Source organism: Medicago sativa, chromosome 4 (genome assembly GCF_051527215.1).
Source record: "Medicago sativa cultivar Bolivia chromosome 4, Bolivia_mono, whole genome shotgun sequence".
NCBI lineage: Eukaryota > Viridiplantae > Streptophyta > Magnoliopsida > Fabales > Fabaceae > Medicago > Medicago sativa.
This window is the reverse complement of record NC_140752.1, coordinates 95,698,988-95,725,602: the sequence shown is the minus strand read 5'-3', so window position 1 is coordinate 95,725,602 and position 26,615 is coordinate 95,698,988. Positions and strand designations below refer to the sequence as shown.

Genomic DNA, 26,615 nt, shown 5'->3' with positions numbered 1-26,615 from the left:
GGGTCCATAGCTCAGTGGTAGAGCATTTGACTGCAGATCAAGAGGTCATCGGTTGGTTCGAACCCGGTTGGGCCCTACGTACTTTTTTTTCTCTTATACGCTATGAAGAATTATACGCTCACTTACTAAGTCTTTGTGAACTTAGCTCAGTTGATAGGGATAATGCGAACCCGGTTGGGCCCTACGTACTTTTTTTTTCTCTCTTATACGCTATGAAGAATTATACGCTCACTTACTAAGTAGTCTTTGTGAACTTAGCTCAGTTGATAGGGATAATGCATAACTAAGTAGTCTTTGTGAACTTAGCTCAGTTGATAGGGAGAACATTTTACCCCACACCCCAACAATTATACTCCTACCCTACAAATGACCAAACATGCCGATTTTAACCTTTTCAAAATCACACCCTTCCACCTCCATAGTGTGTTTCTAGAATCGAAAAATGGTCTAAGTTTTCAGAATTTATAACTACATCGAAAATCAATTGGAAGTTTTTCAGAATTTATAACTACCGGAATTTATTCTTCAAAAGAAAACTATACCGGAATTTTAATCTATAATCTCCTTTATGTCGGCTCCAATGGTGCCTCCCTTTGTTCATGTCTAGAAAACAAGTTATTTTAGGTTATGATCATGAAAATGATCTGTTATAGTTTGTAATATTTAGTTAAAAATTAAATTGAATAGATCTAACGCTTGGGCTATGTTATGATTATACATGAACATACCCTATGTATTTCTATATTTCTCAATCCTTAGCTTTTCACGATTTTTCCCCTCTGTTATTTTTACAATAATCTTTTCACGATTAATATTTTTTTTACAATAATCTTAATGATTAATTTGTTGGAATTGTGATTAAGAAGACAACTATAAAATCGAGAATAATTGTTGAATTACTGTGACAACCTGAATTAATAGAGATATTGTATTTGTATAAGCTTTATGGTATGAGGATCAATTCTGAAAAAGTTATTAACTGTTTTCATTCTGGAAACACATGGTTGGGTGGGTGGATGGGTGTAATCTTGAAAAAGGTTAAAATTGGTATTTTTTATAATTTGTATGGGTAGAGGTATAAATGTTAGGGTGCAAGGTAAATTTTCCTGATAGGGATAATGCGAACCCAGTTGGGCCCTACGTACTTTTTTTTCTCTTATACGCTATGAAGAATTATACGCTCACTTATTAAGTAGTTTTTGTGAACTTAGCTCAGTTGATAGGGATAATGCATAATATATGAAGATTTGGGTTCAAGTTTAAAAAAAAAACAAGTTGAATAAGTTTGTTACTACAAAGTACAAACTGATTTTAGACACAAAGCTCAAACTCCAAATTTCAATTTAGATTATAATTTATTCTAAAGACAAAACAAACGCTTTGTTTTTTACCAAGACAATTAATTCTACTAAAAAACAATCATAAATAAGAAAAGGTGAAATCAAACATTTACGAAGAGCTTGCAACAATATGCACCGTCTCTCTCTGAGAATCATATATTCATTTCTTAAAGGTTAAGTAGTTCACACAAATCAAGAAATAACGACTCCATTGGGAGAGTCTTAACTATTTAAGACCCGGTACCTATTAGGTACCCTCAATGGGGAGAATCTTTTTCAGGATCTTATAAGACCCGGGGTCTTACTTAAGACCCCCACTTTTAAGCGGGATCCGCACTCTTTTTAATATTAAAAAATTGAAATATAATGATATAAAATTATTAATAGTTGATTAGTGGATCTCATTTAAGAACTTTGTGTGAGATTTGAGTTAGAGTGATTGAGTGCTTATTAGGTACTAAAGGAATGCTAGCAACACTCTCTTTTGAGCACTCTCTTTAGTACTCACTCTTTTATTGGGTAAAATCAATGCATGTCCCACCACTTTATGTAGATTCCATTTCCAAAGTGTAGGCTCTACATTGATTTCACTCAATAAAAGAGGGAGTGCTAGAAAGAATGCTCAAAAGATAGTGTTGCTAGCATTTCTCTAGGTACTATTATTAAAAAATTATAAATGGATGATGTGTACACGTGGAACCCATTTATGAACCCAACAATTGGTGTCTACATTGTGGATGCTCTTGCAAAACTGATTTCTGAGATCAGGAGGGTTAACACTCTCTATAAACTTTGTTTATGCCTTGTTTCTATTTCCAACACGAGACTTGAAATTTCTCTATATTAGGCCAAGTGAACAACTCTCGAGAGTAAGAAAGAATGGAGTAAAATAATTTATTAGAAGGAAAATGAATATATCAGTATCAATATATGTATCATACAAAAACATGTCAATATGGTAGCCATTCTGTACATTAAATTACAAGCACAACAACAGCATTTGATATTCGGCCAACAAATGCCAACATAAACTGACAGCTGAATCTTTACAAACACGCCTCTCTTCCAGCCTGTGCAAAAGAATGCTTCTAGGCATGCACAAGTATAAACCTTAAAACCATCCTAAATAATTTTCCAATAGGATGAAACTGTAGCCCCCATGTACATTTACCAAAACATTGAGAAACCAACAACTTTTTTCTATGTAAATGTTATCTTCAAGATTTGGCTATAAGCCTATAACCACTTCAACTAATTTGTGCTCATTTTAGCTTCAAGTGAAGAACCCTCTTTAAGTGCCACTTGGGCATCATTCTCCTTGCCAAGAGCCAAAAGAGCAACAGCTTGTAAATAAAATGCAATGTACCAAACAGGAGATATCATTTGCACCTGCATTGCATCACCAAGTGCTTCGTTTGGCATATTGTTGATGAGATAAGACAGACTACGACGTGCATAAATTGTTGGAGAAACCATGCTTCCAACTTCAATAAACTGCATTGCAGAGCAAAACCATCAGCAGAAGCAAATCATAGTTGCTCCAGAAGAGCACAGCAAGTGATTTTATATATTTTTTCATAACCCAATTAAGAACCAAGAAAATTACTAACCTGTGTATAGCCCTCAATTGCAGTTTTAAAGTCCTTCACCCGAAAAGCAGAATCGCCCTTCTTCTTCGAGTCTATTGTTTGCTGCATCTGGTTGGTCCACATTTGGAATGAAAGCTGCTCGATAGGGATAGATGTAGAGACATAAATTAGTGGACACAATTAGCCAATCTACATTGAAAGACATGTATATGGCCATAGATATAATGTTAGACCAAAACTTGTACTAAAACCAATGGTGCACACAAAGAGAAAGTTTTACAGAACTCTATTGAAGGTGAAAAACTTGGTCACTAAAACAATGTGGCACTGGCTCTTCTAATGTTGTCTTACTTGGAATACCAATTATAAGCATAGAAAATTCCTTATCATTCCCACGAACTAAAAGCAATTCAATGGAACAAATGAGCCATTATAATTCAAGTGTCAAAGAGATGACTAAATAAATTAGAAGCAATAACGAATAGTTTAAGGTTGAAAAAAACTTCCATTTACTCCGCAGTACACACACAATCAACATAGAACTCAAAAAATAGAACGATTTATTATAGGTTAGTTCACAGATCAGAAACGAACCTCAGTAGCTGCCCCCTCATCATCTTTATACCCAATTTTCTCCAGCACCTCATGTATGGAAGTCAGATCCATGCGTAGACAAGCTTCTCCGAGTGGAGTAAGGGGAAAAGCAGCACTACCATCAGGTATGCCCATCAGCACATGAGAAGGAACCTATAAAATAAAAACAGTCACAGCCCATTCCAGCTCATCGAAATATGGTTTCAGTTCTAAGCATAGACAAAACCCAGCCACTTGCAAATATAAGATGATTATAATGACGTCGAATAGAAACACATCAGTACAAAAACTACTATGTATAACTAGAGAATCTTATAAAAATCAGCCTGCAAGCATTTTTTAATACGCTATCTTCATTCAAAGCTATCATTGTATCTCAGATAATACAAAACCACATCTAAGACAGCTAACCTCAGAATCTTTCTGCAAAGGTATTAGAGCAGTGACCAGTGACCTCGGATTAGGACGCTCTCTCGGTTCAGATTGTAAACATCGTGAAGCTAGACGAACCAATTCAGTCCCCTCGTCATCTGAAAATTGTCCTTCTAAACATGAGTCTGTTAGACTCTGAAGGTTCCTGTCCCTGATCAGGTCAAGGGCCTACAAAAAAATGTGAAATATGTCAGATGTAAGAAAATAAAAGTTAATACATAATGGTTGGCTCTTAAGCAAATAAAATTACACCCTGTTCAATCACGAGACACCGTGTGCACAGGGAAAATAAAATAGGAGGTAACTTAATATTCATGACAGGCTAGAGTTTTAGCTAATTGAAGAGGAAGAAAGACCATAATAGCAGGCCTGGATTATTGGCTATGTGACTGTTCAAGCCAGCTGTTGATCTACACGTGTTTCCATATCTGCTCTTTTCAGAGAGATGGCTGCTTTCACCAACTGGTGGCCTTCCGTTAAAGATAGGCTGTTTGCCGAGTTCGAAAGAACTAAATCGTCAAAGCCTTCTTTAGGAAAAGCTAGCAGATACTCACAAAGTTATCCAACAGGGGACATTAAGCATGGTTTATGAAGGAAAGAAACTTACATGGCTTGGAGGAATATGTTTTCCACTGAGAAGGTCGAGCAAAAGGGTCCCAAAGCTGTAAGTTACACTTTCTGGAGTAACTCTACCTGCGTGAACACAGAAAAGGAAGTAAGAAACATTGCCGTCATATATCTAAAATTGTGTCATAAGTTACAAAGTGAATATAATGATTTAATAACCATGTACGGGAATTGTTTTCTTTTCCAATTCAGAGGATGGGATATGAATCCACTCCATTCACATTAAGTTTGTGATTGCATAGCAAATTATATTAACCTGTCTATTACAATAAGATAAATTCTGTAGGTCCATGACATTATTTTTCTACAGGAAAACTTAGGTAGTGAGTAGGAAGAATAGTATGCTGCTAAAAAAACCAATGAGAAAGCCATACCCCAATCACATACATTATACAGAAACAACTTCTACAAGAGAAGAAAATGTTACTAATGTATCTGAAAATTTAAAATTACTGTACAGAAGTTTGATACTAGGCACCGAAATAGAAGAACAGATAACATAATTATGTGATGAATTGTATTTTGTTTAAGGTAATACCTGTCCTGAGATACTCTGGTGGTGTAAATGCCAAATTTGTACTATAACTTTTTCCATCTCGACTGTTTTTCATCAAACCGAAGCATGAAAGTTTAGGATTGAAGTCCTGAATAACAAGAAAAAAAAAAAATATAAGCATATTTGACATTTACTATTCAAGCTTAGAACACAAAAGTTTGTGAAAGTTGCTTCCATAGTTTCAGCCACAATCATTGCCCTTTCCACACTTCTTAATCAAGTTAATAGCAGCTTACTATCCTATGTTATCCATCTTAGTTTTGAAAGTTTTTTTGGTCTTAGATGAAGTGGTAAGCCACTAAAATTAAACTCACACACAACTGTGAGGTCCCGGATTCGAACTCGGGTCACGACGTCCGGCCTTGCAATTTCGGCATTTGCCAGTTGAGCTACGACTTCTAGACTATCCATCTTAGTCTTTACCCACTCCAAAAGGAAATATGTATAAAACAATCAATTGTATATCTTGGTGGACATAAACTTCTGACTTGTTTCCATTTACACAAAATGGAACATTTATATAATTTACCATGTGCAGTATTATCAGGTCTTAATTCATATTTGAAGACAAAAACATGATCTGAAAAATATGAACAAGTTGACTTGTTATGGGATGTGAGTTGTCAATATTATATGATTTTTATTTATTATTATGCAATTCAACTGTGTCCTTTTACAGCTTTATTAAATGTAATGAATCTTTCCAAGATTAACAATTTTTAAGCACCACCAGACGCCTTGAGTAATAGATCTCACTGCAAATACAAGAAATGAACTTACATCATCAAAAAGAACTCTGTAAGCATTTAGATCATGGTACAGAGCACGTCCTTTGCTGGTACAGTACTCCAGAGCTTGGGCAAGGTATAAAGCAACTCTAAGCCGCATTGCCCACTTCATGGGCTGAGTTTCCCCTAAACAATTGTGTTAAAATATGTTAAATAAAAGTCATCAACCTGTATACAAAAAAACAACAGCAAGAAGCTAATGCATGACAAGCTAACCATGTACTCACAATGGAACAAGTGCTTTGCCAAAGTATCATTGGACATATATTCTGATACAAGCAACCTTTCATCACCTTCACAGCAACATCCAAGCAGATTTGCCAATCTTTGGCTCCTTAGCTGGCCAACAGCTCTGGCCTCTTCCTGAAAGAAATGGTGGGAGAAGGTTCCTTGTCATGCCAATAATGAAAAGCACGTTTAAGTGAAAGAAAACCTCATCACTAACCATGTGGGGGGATAGTTTCTCAAAATGATGTTAAGTTTTTCAACTGCCACCATATGTAAGAGGAAATTCAAAAAGCTTAAAAAGCCAACTATCAATGGCAAGTAGACCTAGATATTAATTCCACACCATAATTATTTTAACAGAGTTGATTATTTTGATAGATCTTGCAAATTACATGTTTTTTTTTTTTTTTTTTGATAAAGCTAGAAATTCAATATAAAAGCCAGGAGATGCCTGAACCTCAAACAAGATAATATCCAAAACAATTAAACAGATCAAAACAAACCAAAACCAAACCCTCCCAAAACCAAATCAGGAGGGAGGGAAACAATCAAGACATATGAGATCTAGTAAATGGCATCCCTAATCTATCATCTCTAGAGAGAAAATATCTTTGACGCACGAAAATGTTGGGCGTCAGTATAAAAGATTGAATGAAAACAAAAAAAATATTGTTCTCTGCGGATACAGACTTGCACGCATAAAATAAAATACAAATTAATTCAGCTGTTAAAAACCGACAAAAGTAAGTAAAACGACAAGATATTGCACCGTCATTTAAATGCAAAAGCGTAAACTGACAAAAGTACAGTAAAACCAACAAGAATTGGGCCATTATTTTGAGAAGCATGCATGAAAGCCAGCAATGAAAACACAAAAAATCGACATCATTAAAGACACATGCGTGATTTAGGAGGCTTTCAATCATGGAAGAACACTTACATTTGAACTGTCGCATAATTACTTATCATAGATAAAGAATCACAGATGTGCAAAAACAACAAACATGTGTGTATGCAACAGATTAATGATTGATTCAGTCTTTCCCCTGGCTCTCATAGGATTTCTCGTGACCTCTGCAGACCAGACTCACGTGCACAACAAAACACCAATTAACTCGGCCCTTAAAACCGACAAAAATACAGAGGAACAAACTATAAATTGTGCATTAAAATGCAGAAGCATAAGAGGAAGTGCACGACTGACACTTTTAACAAACATTCAATATAACAAATCTACACGAATTTGACACATAAGTTTCCGCATGCTCACCAAAAATTGATGGGCATCTGGCCAGGCTGATTTGTTGAACCGTTTGACCGCAATACGCACTTGATTTTCAAGTTTCCCTTTATAGACAACATTTGGAGCCTTTTCACCATGCTCAGAAACTATATTTTCAATTGCAAATCCAGAGGTAGCCTTCCTAAGCTGATCAATTGTATATTCACGAAAAGACGCCAAGCCATTGCCCTCGACATTATTGTCTTCATTTTCTGAACAGAAAATATAATCACATCACATAATTAACAATCACTCTCACCGCATCAAGAACAAAAAGGAAAGACCAAGTCAACAACTTACCCTCAATGTTTGCCTCAGGAACCTGAACGCCACCTTGCTCAGTACTACAACAGCATGTTGAGTACTTTGAGAAATTACAACCCATCCCAACCTATAACACATTGGAAGAAAAAAAACAAAAACAAAAAATTGTTAGTCCTAAAATTTTCAAATTCATCACAATTCACAAAGTCCCTTTTGCTTAAAACCATTGCCCCCTCAACCTAGTAAAACCTTCAATTGAACATGCCCATTACATTAAAACCACATAATCACATCAAAGCATGATAAACATAGAATCAGTACCAAAATTGAAATTTATTTTTTTCATTAGCCATAACAATTCAAATCAAGTAAACAGAAAAGAAGAAAAAAAAAACATAATAAACTTGTTATTGTTATGTACAGAGAATAAATAATTCACAATTGAATGCTACCCAGAAGCTAGTTTTTGAAGAAACATAGTAACAACAAAACAACAGCATCCACATGAAAAAAGGAACAAACAATCACCGACCAAAAATAAACAGAACAATAATGAATATTCAACCAGCACATACATAAAGGTAGCAAAATCAAACCTTTTTTGTTCAGTGGCGAATCTGTGTAGTGCAGAGTCAATTTAATTCAACGGTGCTTCTTCAATTTGCTAAAAAGTAACAATCAAATCAGCAACAAAAAAAAAATTCAGCAGAAAAATTGAAAAAAAAAATGCATTAGAATTAGAAGAACATAAAATCAATAATAGAAGAAACAAGTAATGAAGCAAAAATGGTTTATGGAAAAATCAAAGATCAGAGAGAGAAATTGAAGAAGAAGCAAAAAGGGATAAGAAACATTAACAACCTTACGGGATTCGAAACAGTCAAAACTCAAAAGAGACAAAGAAAGTGAAAGGACTTTCTGCTCTCATTTTTCTTCCACTTAGTATTATATATATAGACACATTTTTTAAGATTATGTTAATTTAACGATTAGTGTTAGTATTAATTAACATCATTAATTAATCAAAGAAAGATTAATAATGGAAAGTCACCCAAAACTTAAAGTCTTGTTCAACGATGCTGTTTCTACTTTCTAGTCTTCTAGTGCATCAATGGCAAACACCAAATTTTACAGTACTTTTTAAGTTTTTGATATAATATTAATTTAATGTTGTTAGAAGCAAAAACGATAAACATGCGAATAAACTTACAACAACAATGCTAAAAACATAAAACGACAATGTGTACATATGTCTAAAAATATGTATGTATATATATATATATATATATATATATATATATATATATATATATATATATATATATATATATATTCATGTTTTTAGAATGTTCATGTCATCGGATCTGTAATGTGACAACGCCAAAGTTATTGATTGAATTTGTACTTATCAAAACTAATTTTACAACCTTAATCAAATGAATACCGCACTAGAACGGGAAATGAAAAACACACCGCAAAAAAAATGGGAAATCAAAACAAACAACGATGAAATCACAAAAACTTATGAAAAAAGACTAAAAATATGTGAAAATGACTTATTTAACTAAAAGGCCAAAAAAAAATTGAGGGGTGATTTCGGACCAAAATTGTCCTTATATCACGCATCTTCGGTAGATCGAGAAGAAGAAAAATGGTGACGGTTAGGTTTTAACAAGAAAATTTATTATGAAAAAAATATTTTATTCACGTAATCAATTTTGACCATATTTCCTTGTCAACGTGTAAAAAAAATGTTAGTGTACAAGTAAAAAAATGTTAAGATGTAAGATGTTTAATTTATCTCAATAAATTAAATATTTTCAAAATATAATTTTTCCCTAATTTTTTATGATAAATAATTAAATATAACAATAATCAAAAGTGTGCATTATCCTATGTAAAATGCTTAACTATAACACTCAAAAATGAATTGAGACAGTAGTGGATAATTTAATAAAAGTTAGATAATTTAGAAAGGGTAGCATTTGAATCGAGTGAGATTTATATAAAGTGGTCAACTGTAACACTTACCTTATAAGAAAAAAGTGAAGGCAATTAACCATTTATATAAACCCATTTTAAGGAAATTATTTCATCTAGTCTGAGATTTTTAACACACATGACTCGACTGGTCAAACAAGAGACATCTAACAAGATTTGTCAAAAAAAGAGACATCTAGATGAAATGCTTATTTATAGTGAGGGATTTTATCGTGAATGTTTCGCCAACTTTTGAACAACGGTTACATCTTAGAACTAGCTGGAAATCATGGCAGCTAGTGGCTTGAATTTTCCAAAACTTTCAAAAGCATGGTTAAACTCTTGTTCGGGATGTATTCTTGATCCACATTTTCTCTATATATTAAGATTTATTAGATTATTTTAAAGTGGACAATTTACTTAAGAGTGTAAAGTAAGTAATATTAATATCAACAAAAAAAAAACGAATGATATTAATCGTTAATTAATAAATTAAAGGTGGATATTGTATGTACACTATAATAAATTAAAAGTTTGTTAAAATAATAACTCTTGATTTTTCACTTTACACTTTAATCATTTTAATAGATATAAACCCCCTTAAAATGAAAACTATTCACCACCTATAAAAAATAGGGTTAATTATGTTTCTAGTCCCTATAAAATAGTGACCTTGTAAGTTTAGTCCCTACTTAATTTTAATAGCATTTTTAGTCCTTATAAAAAAAATTTACTTATAATTTTAGTCCCTGCTAAAACAAAGTTTGATTAATTATCCTTAAACTCTTAAATTTTTGAACGATTTTTTTGAGACAAGATTAGAACACTATGAAAGGTTCGTTTACTAAAATTTAGAATTTTCTGACATGAAATGAATTAAATATGAATTTTTTAAAACGACAAAAGTTAAAGATAAAAAGTAATAAAATCTGGATGTAGAAATCAAATTTTGCGATAATTTTTTGCGGACGAACTTTTAGTAATGTTCTAAACATGTCTGCAAAAAATTGTTCAAAAATTTAAGAGTTTAAGCATAAATTAAACAAATTTGAATTGAGTAGGGACTAATACTCAGTGCAGAAAAACAAAATTAGGGACTAAAAATGCTATTAAAATTAAGTAGGGACTAAACTTACAAGGTCGCTATTTTATAGGGACTAGAAACATAATTAACCCTAAAAAATACTAGCAATAGCCGACACTCTATTTTTTATTTTCACTCTTTTTTATTGGATGAAATTTATCTAATTCAATCACTTTATATGTGAGACTTGTTTTTAAAATGGTGGAATATGAATTTCATCTCAATTAATAAAAGTGTTGAAAATATAATGATAAAGACGCTTTTAATGATTATGTAAAAAAAACAAAAAAGACTCTTTTATTGAATTTCATCTAAGTGTAACACCTATTCAAAAAGAAAAATCCAACGTGCAACACTTCTCTAAAAAAAAATCTAACGTGTAACACTTTATGGAGAGATTAATGATAGAAGCATATAAATAAAATTTTAGAGGAAGCCGCTTTGTAAGAGGAAATCTCTCTTTGCTGTGATGAAATAAATATTTTAGAGAGAGGTTTTTTTTTTTTTTACATAAGCATTCGAGAGAGGTTATATGATGTTCTCTGATGGTTCCGTGTATAACTATTAACTATTAGCCAAAGGAGTTTTGATGATGAAGTCTCAAATTCGACTCCCAAAAATTAACATAACTATTAACATTGATTACATTTGTCTATAAAAAAAAAATGGTGCAATGAAATTCTATCTGATATCATCACATATCCAAATATATGCCCCACAAAATATCATATTTGATGTACTTATTTGTCATGCTTTCATATCTTTCGGTTCTTTTCGAAGTCTTCCTCCCACAAAGGTTTGGAAGTAATATGTTATTGATCAACTTCCCAACTTGGGCATCGAAGCAAAGCTTCCAAGTTTTGATCTCATTTTTTCTGATCTCAATGGGACATCAGAGCCTGTATTGACGTCACGAATGCAAAGTTGTCTTATTTGATGAGTCTTGATATCTTGATTTGTGGGCATTGATACCTTGTGTGTGGGAATTGATCTATGTTGTTAAAAAACATATTCGTTTTCTTGTTTTCATTACTTATTTCATTTCTCTATATACTGACTTGGATGTTCTCTGAAACTAAAAACTTCTTCCTCTGATTCAAGTGATTAGAGTGTGACACGAGTGAGACAAGAAAATGGTTCTTTCCCTCGTAGAGTTTTCATGATATGGATTTAGGATTGTTCAATCATATGCTAAAAGAAGGAGATTTTTTTTCATCTAGGATTGAGTGTTCTAGGTTTTAGGTATATTTTCATTAAATTTTTTATGAAGTTTGACAATTCGGGTAGAAGACTCGAGGAAGAGATTTAATCGGAAATTGGAGGCTCAGGGAAGAGAATCAACAATTAGCGTTAAAGTAGTATCGCAGTGAAGATCCGACTAAAAACTTTTTTTGATTAAGTTCTTAGGGTGTGAGACGAGTGAGACAAGGAAATGATTTTTTTCTCTTATATAGTGTTTATGATGGATTGAGGTTGCTTGTGATATGGATTAGGGATTGTTTGATCATATCAAAGGTTTGGTAAAACAAGAAGATTATTTTCATCTAGAATTACGTAGATTTGAATTTTACTCAAGGAATATAATCAACAGTTAATGTTAAATTTGTATCGCAGTGAAGATCTGACTAAACACTGTTTTCGATTAAGTTCTTAGAGTGTGATATGACTTAGACAATGAAATGATTTTTTTTCCTCTCGTATAGTGTTAATGATATGTATTGAGGTTGTTTATGATGTGGATTGAGGATTGTTCAATTATATCAAAGGTTTGGTAAAACAAGAAGATTACTTTCATCTAGGATTAGGTATTCTAGGTTTTTAAAATCTAGGGTTAAATAAATTTTATGTCCTTAAAAGGTTATCAAACTTTGTCTTTTGTCATCATAAAAAAAATAGCGTGTTTGAGCTCGTGTAAAATTTTCCAACATGCAACTTTAGTCTATCTTAAATACAAGTTTGTTTAATCATCCTTAAACTTTTATATTTTTGAATGATTTTTTGCAAGTTTAAAAAATTAGAATGTTCTATTATAATATATTTTTTTAATATAAAATGAATTAAATATGAAATTTTTAAAATGCTAAAAGTTCAAGAAAAAAAGTAATGAAAATCTAGCCATATAAAGAAATCAAATTTTGAGCCTATCTTTCGCAGAGATTTTTTTTATAACGTTCTAACATGTTTGAAAAAATTAATTCAAAAATTTAAAGATAATTAAACAAATTTAAATTTGTCACAGACTAAGCTTCATGTTGAAATTTTGTTTAGGGACACATAAATGATATATTTGTTTTAGGCTTAAATAGGTCTTTCGTCCTTGTAAATATAGGTCATTTGAATTTTCGTCCCTGAAGTTACTAATCCTTTCAATGTGCCACTACAAATATTAATCATTTGACTTTTGGTCCTAATTAGTTTTTTTTGCTGAGGTGGGCTGTCATGAGCGACGTGGTGCCCATGTGGCAAGTGATGATTGAGCGAAGTGGTTGACTTAATGACTTAAATAGGTCTTTCGTTCCTGCAAATATATGTCATTTGAATTTTCATCCCTGAAGTTACTAATCAGATGTAATTAGGACCATTTTTCAAATGATTAATATTTTCAGTGACAGATTGGAAGGATTAGTAACTTCAGGGACGAAAATTCAAATGACCTATATTTGCAGGGATGAAAGACCTGTTTAAACCTTTGTTTTATGATACGATTTGTCGTAATCATAAAACAGATATATCAGTTATGTGTCCCTAAACAAAATTTCATTTTTTAGAGGAGAGAAACTTATTTAACCCTAAAATCTATAACTTTTCCAATAAAAAAAATTAAATACGTGTATGACTCTTATTGTGTTGTAATATTTAATAATGAATTTTTTGCATGAACGAGAATGAGACGGTGCCTTATTGTACGTTTGAATTGGACAAACTAAAACTCAGATGAACTAAGAAGCACGCAGGATGATACACAAAAATGACAAAAAAGATCATTAAGTACAAACAAAAATATTATTATTTTAATATGTGACATCATGCGAACATCAAAGAAACTAATTACATAATTGTATAAAAGATAAATAAATTAATTTTATAATAGTATAGGCTTCAAATGATTTGATTGGTCGCCCTCTAGATCGAGGCCTCAACTGGTGATACATCATGGAATCAAAATAGTTGATCGCTCTTTGTTTGAAGATTGTTTAATGATCACCTTTTAACTATTGATAACTTGATTTGTACGAGTGTTCGTAGTATAATATTTTCTGTATGTTTGGAAGGATGTATCATAAATGAAGCATTTAAACATTTTGTTTTTGATTGGCATGTATCTCTAAGCTAGACATTAGTTGTGCTTTGTCAAACAACAATCCACTAATGTTACTTATTTTATAGATTAAATTTCTCATGGGAAAAAAGTGAATGAATATCTTCATTTGGAGGTATTCATATATGATCACAAGACCAAATAAATAGTGTTTAGGTACACATACATAAAAATATTCTCCTCAAAGTATTCAATCATTTTTTTTATCATTCTCCTTTTTGTTATTAGAAAATACTTCTTAATGTGTGTGTGCCCAAACACTATTTATTTAATCTTGTGATCATATTGAAATTTCTCCTTCATTTTGATATGGACGAGTTGCTTGTGGATTATTTGGATCAAGTTATTTTTTGAGTAAATAGTCAAAGACCCCCCAAAAGTGCAAGGTTCATCAATTACCCCCCTGTAGTTAACGAAACATCAATTACCCCCTTGAAATTGTTAAACGTTAGTCAATTACCCCCCTCCGTTAATTTCCTCCATCCAACATGCTGATGTGGCAGTTAACTGCCCACGTGGCACTGCCACATGGTCATAAAAGGCATGCCACGTCAGAGGGGGTAATTGACTATATTTTTTAATTTTTTTTGAAAAAATTTAATTTTTTTTTTTTGAAAAAAATCTGATTTTTTTTCTTTTCAAAATCAACATTTGTGCCACCCACGGACCTTGCAAATATCCCCCTGAAATTTAACATTAATGTGCAAATACCCCCCTGAAATTAACATTAATGTGCAAATACCCCCTCAAATTTAAAATTTATGTAGCAAATACCCCATAAAATTTATAACTTATATGCTTATATCCTCTCCAAACTTAAAACTTATATGCAAATTACACCTTGAATCATAAAACTTTGATGGTAAATTAAAACTTATTCATAATCTATAATTTACTATATCTCTAATATAAAAAAAAATCACAACTTTAAAATAAAACTGACATGTGGATCATAACAGATCACCTATTAGGATTCTGGAGGCCAAGCACAACGTTTACTGTGCAATCATTGTGGAGAAAGTGTGCATGAAGATTGAAGATGGTTCATGGAGCCCAATTGGGAGGGAATGGACACTCAACAAGTGGCCATAACTATGTTGTGAACACTCAACATGCTGATGAGGAATTATGTGTTGCTTAATAGTATGCTTTTAATTATAATTCTAAACTCTAATACATGATGAAAATGCAACTCCTTTTATTTTGGCGGCTAGTAGGCTTTGTGGAAACAATAGCTGCTTGTTTCACTAATGTGTAACAATAAAACAAACATGTTTGTTTTATTTTAAAGTTGTGATTTTTTTCTTTTTTATTGTAATTAGAGATATAGTAAATTATATATTATGAATAAGTTTTACTTTACCATCAAAGTTTTATGATTCAAGGTGTAACTTACATATAAGTTTTAACTTTGGAGAGAATATTTGCATATAAGTTATAAATTTCATGGGGTATTTGCTACATAAATTTTAAATTTAAGGGGGTATTTGCACATTAATGTTAAATTTCAGGGGGTATTTGCACATTAATGTTAAATTTCAGGGGGATATTTGCAAGGTCCGTGGGTGGCACAAATGTTGATTTTGAAGAAAAAAAATCAGATTTTTTTCAAAAAAAAAATTAAATTTTTTCAAAAAAAATTAAAAAATATAGTCAATTACCCCCTCTGACGTGGCATGCCTTTTATGACCATGTGGCAGTGCCACGTGGGCAGTTAACTGCCACATCAGCATGTTGGATGGAGGAAATTAACGGAGGGGGGTAATTGACTAACGTTTAACAATTTCAGGGGGATAATTGATGTTTCGTTAACTACAGGGGGTAATTGATGAACCTTGCAATTTCGGGGGGTCTTTGACTATTTACTCGTTATTTTTTTGTAATCAAGAGAAAGTCCTCTCGTTGATTTGGTAAAGGTTTTGGTAAGCAAAGAGTTTCACCTACAATTTCTATAAATGGAATACGTGACTACTTTTGGAATTTGATTTTTGTTTTGTTGGGTAGGATATGCCGTCATATTTAAGTGTAATATTTTTTATTTATTTATGATTTTTGTATCTTTTGATGTTAACACTTATTTTGTTTTGATTGTTGTTTAATATATACTCCATCCGTCTATAAATAATAGTCGTTTAAGGTTTATGCACGACGATTAAGGAAATGATTAATTATGTTGATTTTGATGGTAAAATTAGTATCATTTAATAAAATAAAACACCCTTATTAATTGTAGTTGGTGGAGTAGCTAAGTTGGATGAAATTCAATAAATAAGGGTATAATAATGAAAAAAAATAATAAATACTGCATTTGTATTCTAAAATGACAATTATTTTGAGAAAAAGAAAAATGCATAAAGAGACAATTATTGTGAGACGGGTGGAGTATTTTGTTTTGAACTCTTAAAAAAAGTTTGAAAATTTTATAGCAATTTCCTTTTCTTGAGTTTTAGAGTCTTTCATCATATTTTTTTTAGATGCATATTCACTTGGATCTATGTTTGATTATATAGTTTGAATCCTTAAAACATCATTTTTTTATAAGCTGATTTTATCAATAGCACACTAACACAAGATATGTGTAGTTGGCAAAATGATTATGAGTTCACTTCTCATACACCAACACAACTTACAAGCTAATTCAAATGCTATTTGACATGGAAAGCCTAATACATGTTCTAAGTACCAACAGAGAATCAATTAGACTTCACAAGGAAAAACATCCCAATAACATAAAAACCTACACAAAAAGAGCTTCCAGCCATGTATTGCAATCCACATTGGCAATATCCTGCTATATCTTCACAGCTTTACATTCCTTTCTTTTATTATTGCATTAAAATGCAGTCAGTGACCTTGATGATTCAATCTACCACCTCCAAAATATTGGCAACTTTCACGTTAAAAAGAATATCATTCCTTCCCAACTAAATACACCAAGTCATTGTTAGCCAACCTAAGTGGCACACTTTCTTGCCGTTCTTCCCTTTGCAAATTGAAATTAAACAACAAGAAATTATCAACTAAATCGGCTCCCCAACCTACTGCTTTCCAATCCAACCAAGTGAATATCAAATCCCAAATTTCTTTAGTCTTATTGCAACTTGCAAAAAGATGACTTGCGGATTCAATGTCTTCAAAGCAAAACACACAACATTATATTGTTGATGCACAGCGCGAATAACCCCTCTCCTCCATAATTCTAGAAACCCTGGTTGGTAACCTATCTTGAAGTAATCTCCACCCACACATACAAATTGTTGACGGCACCAACGTTTCCCTCCAGCGATGCGCAGCGGCCATAAAATCCTCGCCGTATTCTGCAGAATTATGCAGACCACAGAGCAGATTATAACAACCTTCAACTGATAAACTATTGTTATTTTCCAGAAGCCAATTAAACGCGTATGCCACGCCTTCCCGCAGCTGCACTGCTGGCAGCCCAATGACCAGTTCAGCAGCACGCAGATTTTCTTCACGGTTCAGATTTCGACTCAAACTCCATTTTCAGTTCTGCACACCATCGTACTCATCAAGTTTTATGCTACTGTGAATTCCTTGTCAGAAGTTAAACTGAACAGGGTTGGAAATTGATGACATTGGCAGATTGGCTGATCCTCTTTTCGACGCGAACCAGTTTGTGTCAGCAGCATCCTCCCTTCCAATTGTGCAAATATTGTGCCACCACAACGAGTCTAGTATACCATCCAGTCACGCCATCCTCCCTTCCAATTGAGCAAACATCAATTCATGCTAAAATTGTGTTGAAATCCAAATTACAGTTTGAATCTAAAAATGGTGTCAAAACCTTTTTAAACCAGTGTTCATCCTAGTCTTCATAAATTCCTAGACAATATAAATGGATACTTCTACTGTTATTTTGATCCTTTACGCTGCATCAATATCTCAGGGGGTTCCTAATTGAAAGACTTGTCCTAAAATGTAATTTGGTAATCTAGCATTGAAGAAATAAATTCATATTGTTTTATAATCAAAGGATTTCCTTTCTTTAGTTTCTTTAAAATCACTTCCTCCCTGTATGTAAAATTTTCAATAGCTATGTTGGCCTTTGAAATTGATCATGAAAAACAAGGAATAATTTATGGCTAATATACTCTATGCTAGTAGTTGTGGAATTCTTCTTTGTATATCGTGCATCACTCTTCCCTGTCAGAATATGCAATTAGCATCCGGACTTTATTTGGATGATTTAATATTAGATTTCTACACACTTCTCTTAACAACTTGCATTGTATAATAACTATGATACTATTTGGATAAACAACTTGTAGCTTATAACATAAACGATAAGCTCTTAAGCATAAACTATTTCTATAGCAAATGATAAAATAAAGTTAAATTATTTTCGTATATCTATAAGTTGGTTTGATAAGCTATCTTAGAGTACTTAAGAAAATAAGTTAAAAACAGCTTACGAACAATGTCATAAGCTGTTTTCATAATCACGTTCTTCCAAACAATCTCTATTTCTCTATACCCCTCATCTACATATGCAAAAGGAATATCTAACTCAAGTTATTGAACTTGATAATCAATAATTTCTTAATTTCTCAATTTAAATGTTAAGAAACATGAAACAAACATTGATCAAATAAAGCATATCTCTCTGGTTTGGGGCGGAGCTAATTAATAAATCAATTTAAATGAAAACATTAAGAAAAAATCCCAAAAGATTAAACAGTAGAGAAAAATGGAACACATGTTGAGCTCAATGGAAACTAATAATGTTCAATCCAGCAATTGGTTGTGGCTGAGCGTCAACTCATGTAGACTTAGCATCTCCTTCCAGTCCATCCAAGCCTCTACGAAAATACCTGTATCATAGACATTCACGTTCTCTCCATCCTTAGCCTTGAGTGTAATGTGATAGCCCATTGCACCACACCTACGAAACTCCGCATTTACCACATTCACAAACTTCAGATTTGCATTCTGCATTACGTTTTACAAGCATATCATATCATATCATATTTTATTTTGGTCTTAACCCTAATGGTGAAGAATAACAAAGCGAAATTAAAAGAAAGAAAAGAAAAAGAACCTCTTTCTTATTGTGGTTATGAACAAGTAAAAGAGCGAATATATTCATGCCAGGACGGTACCGGCTCCACTTCACTTCTCTAGGTCGACAACAAAACATGTCCTTATCAAGATAGTCTTGGGGGACGATAGGGTTTCTCTCCACGTCGCTTCCTCCCGTCGGGATGCTCTCCCTCTCCACGTTGGCAACTCCGCCTCCTCTCATCGAGATGCCCTCACTTACTCTTCTCTTTAAATTTTGGAAAAAATTGTCCATGGTACGAACAGGTTGAGGTCGAGGCTACACCTTCACAGTGTTATATTGTATTTAATGGCTTGGGGAATAAGTTTTGATTTTTTTTTTTTTTTTGCGATTACTTGTTTATGGGGTAAACCCTTCCCTCCATACAATCTCAAATATTAACTTGTTTACTCAAAAAAAAAAAAAAAATTGTGGGTTAAGAGAGAAGTTTGGCTCGTGAGTTTTTTTTTTTTTTTTGGTACAAGTTTGGCTCGTGAGTTTAACTCATTTGTCAGGGACAATACACGATATATATATATATATATATATATATATATATATATATATATATATATATATATATATATAAATCGAGGTTTGAACCCCGCACTTCTCATTTATTCATTATAAAAAATGTGAAGTTCTAGCCACTAGGCTATTATCGATCGTGCACGCAACTGTAGAGATTAATCTTTCGAGCTTTGTGGAACTCAAATGGACGGAAAATTCTCCCTAGAAGTTATAACCATGTTGTTGTGTGCTCAAAGCCGAATTCGAGCTCATGACTTGATTAAGCTAGAAAAAACATGTATCATCTCATTTAAACGCTATTGGATTGAAAAGTTTTTTTTGGTTGAAGGAATTGAATAGGTCGTAAGTTCAATCATTGATTTTTGCATATCAAATATTTCTTTACTCACTAATGAACGACAATGAATTTAAATGCAAATTATATGCCCTTGTTAATTTCTGTTTACATTTCTGACCAAAAAATTTATTAAAAATAATTTAGAGATTATTTTTAGAATTGTTTATGTAAATTAGAAAGTTGCAGTGACATTTCATTACACTGGAGTGTTGGTTTGAATCTACATTTTCACTCTGGAGTGATGCATCATCTTTTTACTCTAATTTTTTGTAAAAAAAAATATAAAAGTGAAGTCTTATAAAAAAAGAAAAACACAAAACGAAGTTAGTCTATTTAAAAAAGAAACACACACAATAAGTCGGACTACATTGGTCATTTTGTCTACTTTATAATACAATCGATTTTATTTTTTTTGTCTTGTTGAAATGTGATAGTGATGACACAACGCTGCATGTGTCATTTGGTTCACCACGTTTAATTCTGGAGGGTACTAATAGTAGTGCCTTCAGAAAAAGCTTCTAATACCCCTTAAAAGGAGTTCGTTGTGGGTAGGGGTGTTCAAAACCGAACCAACCCAATAGAAAAACCGCAAACCAAACCAATCCAAACCGAAACCGCAAAAAACCGCACTTGGTTCGGATGACTTTTGCATTGAACCGTTCGGTTCGGTTTGCGGCTTGCATCTCAGCAACCGAACCGAACCAAACCAAACCGCAAGAATAATGAATATTACTTAAATATGTACTAGCCCAATTACATAGCTCAAGAATAATCTCTTTTGATTCGATTTTTCCATCATTGCACCATCAAGTTCGATTATAATTCATTTCCATCTCTTTCAATTCATTTCCAGTTATGAATTTGTTTTCTTTACTTCCCAATAATTTGTTTCATGCTTATGTTTCTTCTTAATTTTACCTATTTTGATATAAGTTTTACCTAATATTTTATCATATAAACATCAAAATAAAATGTCCTATGTTTATTTTGTAACAAGTTGGCAATATTAGAGTTAATGTAATATTTTTTTATCTCGCGATAAACCGCACAAACCGAACCAATCCAAACCGCATTGGTTTGGTTTGGATGACTTTTTAAAAATCAATCGAACCAAACCAAACCGCATGTTTTTTTATCTCGCGGTTTGGATGACTTTTTTGCTCAAAATTGAACCAAACCGCACCGCGAACACCTCTAGTTGTGGGTGATAATTTGTCTGAGACGCCTTGCATGGAAATCAGGCAATGGATAAGATTTGGTGATTGCTCTATATGTTACTCGGATTCAACCTCTCAAATAAGCAGATTGAAAATTATGATTCAATCCAAAAAATAATAATTGAGTCGTAACTCTTAATACATTTTGTGATATCGAGAGTTACGATATGGTAAATTTAAAAAACTTTGAGCAATGAGAAAGGCCTATAAAACAATTATCCGATAATTTTGGCGAACTCGTCTTGGCGCCGTTGTTAGATGGACCATTATACAAACCCGAAAGGGTGGTAACTAGCATATGACATATCCCAACAATGTTTGATTGCTTCTTTCCCTACCCTGTGAGTTTCACGCGGAACCATATACAATTCGGATTATAGAATCCGAACGACATAAACATCTTATAAAAAACTTCAAAAACATATTGAAGCATATTAAATTTTAGAATCTGAATAGAGCGCGCGAAAAACTCGTTGAGTGGAAAAAGTAATGGCATGTTTACATCTTACATTTGTGCACCCGCTTCCTAAAAAATGTTAAGTCCATCAAGAAAGTGACATGAATCTAACTAAACACACTACAAAATAATGAGTTCATCATGGGTCCATTTTAAAAGACACCTTGACAAACACCAATTTGCCCTCACAGTTTGTGACATCATTGAATCGGTTGATTATAAAAAGTCAGATTACACTTAATATTATTTCTGATGATTGTATACTTCAGCTTAAACATAACCTACCACCTCTCTCTACATGGTAATCTTTTGCCTCATTTAATTTTCACTTTACCTGTTTTATATTACCCATCAATTTATCTCCAAATGCAAAAATAAAACATGCAAACAACAAAAAATAAAAAATTTATACTCGCTCCGGAACTTTTTTTTTTGAGAGATACTCGCTCCGGAACATACAAAGCACACTTGTAAATTGACGGTAAATTTGACAAAAACACGATATATGTCTGTAACATTGACAAAAAATTACCGTTAAAAACTTTAACAAAATCACAATAATGTCGTAATTTCATCAAACACACCTTTAAGTCCAACTAATTGTATTTAACATTGAGTGATTCCAAATTCCAAATTCCAAATATGAACTAACAAAAGAAATTACAATCACAAAAAAAAGTCCTTAAGTTATGGTACTTTGGTAGGCCACAATTTCCCTCCAATACCCACTATTCTGCCGTCCTTGTTAGTCTTCTTTTGTTGCTAAGTTTTACTTTTTTCCTCTAAAAATAAAATCTTTCTGCATCCTTTTGGTCAGAAGATACTCCCACCACCACTCCATTCTCACTCACTTGTAGTGACTTGTGACTCCAATCACAAACATAAACCATTAAAGAAAGACTCTTTTACTCTATCTACAGCCATCTGTTTCACACACTTCACTTCACTTACCCCCTTTTCAAAACCCCATTTTTTTATTCATTTTTTTTTTTCCTTCCTCTTCTCATTTCCCAATTCTAACTTTTTGTCTTTTTCCTCTCTTTCTTTTTTCCCCTTTTACTCCTCTTACTTCTGCATTCTTCTATCTAAACCCTAGATTTCAAATCTGGGGTTTTGTTTTCTTAAACAAAGTTTTTTCCTTTCTTCTCTGGGGTTCTTAGATTTGTATAGGAGAACAAAAATCCTTGCAAAACCCTTGTTCCAGAACACACTTACAAAGTCTTTCAGCTTGTTTCTGGGTTTTAGAATTTAGATCCCCTTATTTTTGGTTAAAGATTCAATTTTTACATCATTGTTTCATCATTTTTGCTATATCTCATTATTAATAGTAAATCTAGTTTAACCCCTTTTAGTATATTCATCTTTAAGAAGTTAGATTTTGGAAGATTGAGAAGGGGTTTAACTTTAACATAGTTGCTTAGGTATTAATCACTTAGTTAATGCATGGATGGGAGAGAGGCTATGGCATTTTCTGGTGGCCCTGGTTCATATTACATGCATAGAGGAGGGGCTGGTGTTGCAGGGTCTGGTTCTGGTGGGTTCCAATTACCCCCTCCTGGATTCAGACCTTTGCCAAACACTGGCATTATAGCTCAGCCAAATTCTAGGGGTCAGGGTGGTAATGTTGACACTAGTTCCATGTTTTCATTGGAGACTCAGTCTCATAACTCTCATGCCAATTTTAATCATGGCATTAGCATTGGTGCATCTTCTGGGGCACCTTCTAGTGACCCTGTGAAAAAGAAAAGAGGGAGACCCCGGAAATATGGCCCTGATGGATCGGTTTCTTTGAAACTTTCTCCAACGTCTGCCCCTGCTAAATCCACTCAGGAGGATTCAACTACACCTTCTGAAAAACGGGGTAGAGGCCGCCCTCGTGGATCTGGAAGGAAGCAACAGCTAGCTGCATTAGGTATATTTTTCTATGAGAATGATAGTTCTTGTTGATTGTATTTATAACTTGGTTCATAATCTATTTGACTACCTGTGCTTTGATTTCAGTACATAGAGTATATCGCAATTCAAATATCTGACTGATATCTTGTTGAGTTGAGATTCATGGTGTTATGTTTTGTTTTTATTATTGTTACGATTATGATTATATACTAATGAATAGGAGGTGGATAATGGCCGTGTTTTCATATTGCGAAAATCTATTTTATAATGAACTCTTTTGTTTTCCTGTTACTGGTAAAAGATTTTCTTTTGATTTCATCTTTGACTCCTTTACCTGTTATTTGCTACTCTTTTGTTCTATCTGGGTTCATGTTTACACAAGTTAGATTACTTACACTCTATAATTTGGTTCTGTATTCCATGGTTACTTGTTGGTCATAAATTCTACTTTGAAAATACAAGTAAATATAATTGAAATAAGCGGATTTCCGGGGGGATGTATTGAAACGGGTTGCCATCAGCATAATTTCTGATGTTGGCCTCATGTGCCGACTTCAATAAATGCACTCCATGTTTGCATTTATGGAAATTCATGAAAAAATGGACACTATGTTTTGCATCTTTCCTTTTTTCCACTCATGCAACTTGTTTTACTGCTTTGATGGCAACTTGTGGTAGTAATAATAATGAATAATACCTTTATTTTTTGCATAAAACATGTGGACTATTAACATCCTGGTTCATCATTTCATAGGTGACTGGATGACCAGTTCAGCAGGGTTGGCTTTTTCGCCTCATGTTATCACCATTGGAATTGGCGAGGTTGTTATTTTCTTCTTGTTATAAACAATATAGATTTTCTGTTCTTATTTGTGTAATTCTTTTTGTTCTTTTTCTTAATCCTGAATGTTAAAATGTTGAGTTGCACACCGCTAAATGGAATAAATTGGTTATAAATTTTGGTTTGCATTCAAGGGGAACTTTCAGTCGCCCATTGATTTAGGGCCACCGAAATCATTGTTGATATCAACATAGGAAAAGATCGATTCTTTACCTTTGAAATTTGGTTTTTACGACTTAAGAAGTTGTGGTCAATTGCCCCTACAAACTTAAAAAGCATATTTGCCACGTCATGCAACCCTCATAGATAGTGTTCATAACTAGAAATCGTGTAATGTATACCTGAATGGAAATTTTACACAGACTGGATTTGTCAACACAAAACAGAATATAATTTCAAGATTAGTTTCACACAGAAAGATGGTTGTTGATTGCAAGCAATACTGATGATACTACTTAATATGAGCATCTATTTTGATTTATGTTCCAAATTATAAGCTTAATTACTTCTATTCATCATGGAAAATCAAGAGTTATAACTATTGATGCATGTCAAATTGTTCATTGATAATAGATTTTCATTATTTTCAGGACATTGCAGCAAAGCTATTGGCATTATCACAGCAGAGACCAAGGGCTCTTTGCATCTTGTCGGGCAATGGGATAGTTACTTCAGTTACTCTGCGACAACCTGCCTCTACCAACATAGGTGTAACTTATGAGGTTAAAGCACTTACTACTATTCCCTCCGTTCCAAAATAACTGTCATCTTAGGTTTTTCACAAAGATTAAGAAAAGCTTTATAAATTAAAGAATGTTGCAATCTTGCAAAATCACCCTTATTAGCTATTTATTGTTAGTCATTGTCGTAAATGTATAGTGGAATATAATGACTTGTAAGTAGTGCATACAATATTATTAATTTAGGGGTATAGTTGGAGAAAAAATAATTATTGTGCCCAATATTGGTTTTTATTAAGAAACTTTTTTTGTTGCTTTTGCAGGGAAAATTTCAAATATTGAGCTTGTCTGGTTCTTACTTGGTTGCTGAAGAAGGTGGACCATCCAATAGAACGGGGGGCATAAGTGTTTCTCTTTCTAGTCGTGATGGTCATGTTATTGGTGGCAGTGTTGCTAAACTTATTGCTGGAAGCCCAATACAGGTCTATTCCTGATTGCCCTAAAATCTACACTAGAACTTTGATATTTGTTACGCTTATTTTTGCATGCTTGATCATGTTGTTAATTCCAAAACAATATGTTAAAACAACTGCAGGATCTTTAGGAACGGGTGTGAGCTACCTCCAAAGATAGAAATGCTAATATTAAAGCGCTTTATTGTTTGTTGCAGGTGGTTGTATGCAGTTTTGTATATGGTGGTGGCTCGAAGGTTAAGACTAAGCAAGAGACCGCTGCCAATGGTGAAAGTTCTGAGCCTCATAACGATGATAAGCTAGCTTCTCCAGCCAGTGCTCCACCTGGTCAAAACTACGTCTCTTCTCCTACAGGCATGTGGCCCGGATCACAGCCATCTGACGTGAAAAGCGTGCACGCACATACTGGCTTTGACTTGACAAGAGGATGAACATTGAAGAGATGGCAGTTTTGTATATATACCTGTTGTTGTAAATTAATTTGAGTTTGTGTGCATTGTGGCTTAGCTTGTTATCCCCATTGTTGGATGACGAAGTTTTCCCTAACAAATGCTGAAACAAAAGAATCATTTAGGATTCAAGCGAGTACTATTCTTGATTCATCCATAATGTTTGGTCTGGTGAAACGAATGTGAAACATGGTAAGAATGTTCATTGAGTTCTGAGATTTATTTTATATTTGTTTATTACGCATTACAACTTAATGTTGCTCTATTAATAAAAAAAACTTAATGTTACTGTAGAGTATTATAAAGATACGTTCCAAATTCCTTCTTCAGAGATTTGAGGGTAAAAAAAGTTTAGTGTCACATTAGTCTTCAGTCCAATTTCCAAACCATCTTGTGTTGATTGATTCCAATAGATGATGACACTTACTATTTGTCATACTCGATTGGGTTCATCACCCCTGCCGTATATTGATGCAACAAGTACCATATTTCATCCAATTTTGTAATTTACTCGGTGATTGTGATCTGTGTCGACTAGTGTGTCACGGCGTTATGTGAGAATGAACCATGGTCACTGAAGAAAAAACATGAT

At 33.2% G+C, this 26,615-nt stretch overlaps 3 protein-coding genes and 1 non-coding gene across 7 annotated transcripts; 2 read left to right on the top strand and 2 right to left on the bottom strand.

Annotated features, from left to right (window-relative positions):
- Positions 1-76, top strand: TRNAC-GCA (transfer RNA cysteine (anticodon GCA)). The gene has a single exon. It is a non-coding gene; the product is annotated as a tRNA-Cys (tRNA).
- Positions 77-2,220: 2,144 nt separating this feature from the next.
- On the bottom strand, positions 2,221-8,623 carry LOC146934162 (serine/threonine-protein kinase BSK7-like). Of its 4 annotated transcripts, XM_085706021.1 has the most exons (13): positions 8,562-8,623; positions 8,297-8,364; positions 7,737-7,827; positions 7,425-7,648; positions 7,095-7,228; positions 6,154-6,289; positions 5,919-6,052; positions 5,121-5,226; positions 4,563-4,648; positions 3,935-4,123; positions 3,524-3,676; positions 2,951-3,064; positions 2,221-2,834 (listed from the first exon to the last, which is right to left on the bottom strand). In XM_085706021.1, the coding sequence occupies exons 6-13, from the start codon at positions 6,188-6,190 to the stop codon at positions 2,592-2,594; spliced, it is 1,062 nt and encodes a 353-aa protein (XP_085562147.1). In that variant the 5' UTR covers positions 6,191-6,289; positions 7,095-7,228; positions 7,425-7,648; positions 7,737-7,827; positions 8,297-8,364; positions 8,562-8,623; the 3' UTR covers positions 2,221-2,591. The 4 variants fall into 4 exon arrangements, with proteins under 4 accessions (XP_085562147.1, XP_085562148.1, XP_085562145.1 ...); XM_085706022.1 differs by lacking the exon at positions 7,095-7,228 and having other exon boundaries at positions 6,154-6,414; XM_085706019.1 differs by lacking the exon at positions 7,095-7,228.
- Positions 8,624-18,603: 9,980 nt separating this feature from the next.
- On the bottom strand, positions 18,604-19,397 carry LOC146934161 (cysteine proteinase inhibitor-like). Its single transcript, XM_085708427.1, has 2 exons — positions 19,143-19,397; positions 18,604-19,033 (listed from the first exon to the last, which is right to left on the bottom strand). Exons 1-2 carry the CDS (start codon positions 19,395-19,397, stop codon positions 18,830-18,832), a joined length of 459 nt encoding a protein of 152 aa, XP_085564553.1. The 3' UTR covers positions 18,604-18,829.
- A 3,090-nt stretch (positions 19,398-22,487) lies between these two features.
- LOC146934160 (AT-hook motif nuclear-localized protein 5-like) lies at positions 22,488-26,232 on the top strand. Its single transcript, XM_085706007.1, has 5 exons — positions 22,488-23,596; positions 24,335-24,402; positions 25,012-25,143; positions 25,425-25,583; positions 25,772-26,232. Exons 1-5 carry the CDS (start codon positions 23,128-23,130, stop codon positions 26,003-26,005), a joined length of 1,062 nt encoding a protein of 353 aa, XP_085562133.1. The 5' UTR covers positions 22,488-23,127; the 3' UTR covers positions 26,006-26,232.
- The last annotated feature ends 383 nt before the right edge of the window (positions 26,233-26,615 follow it).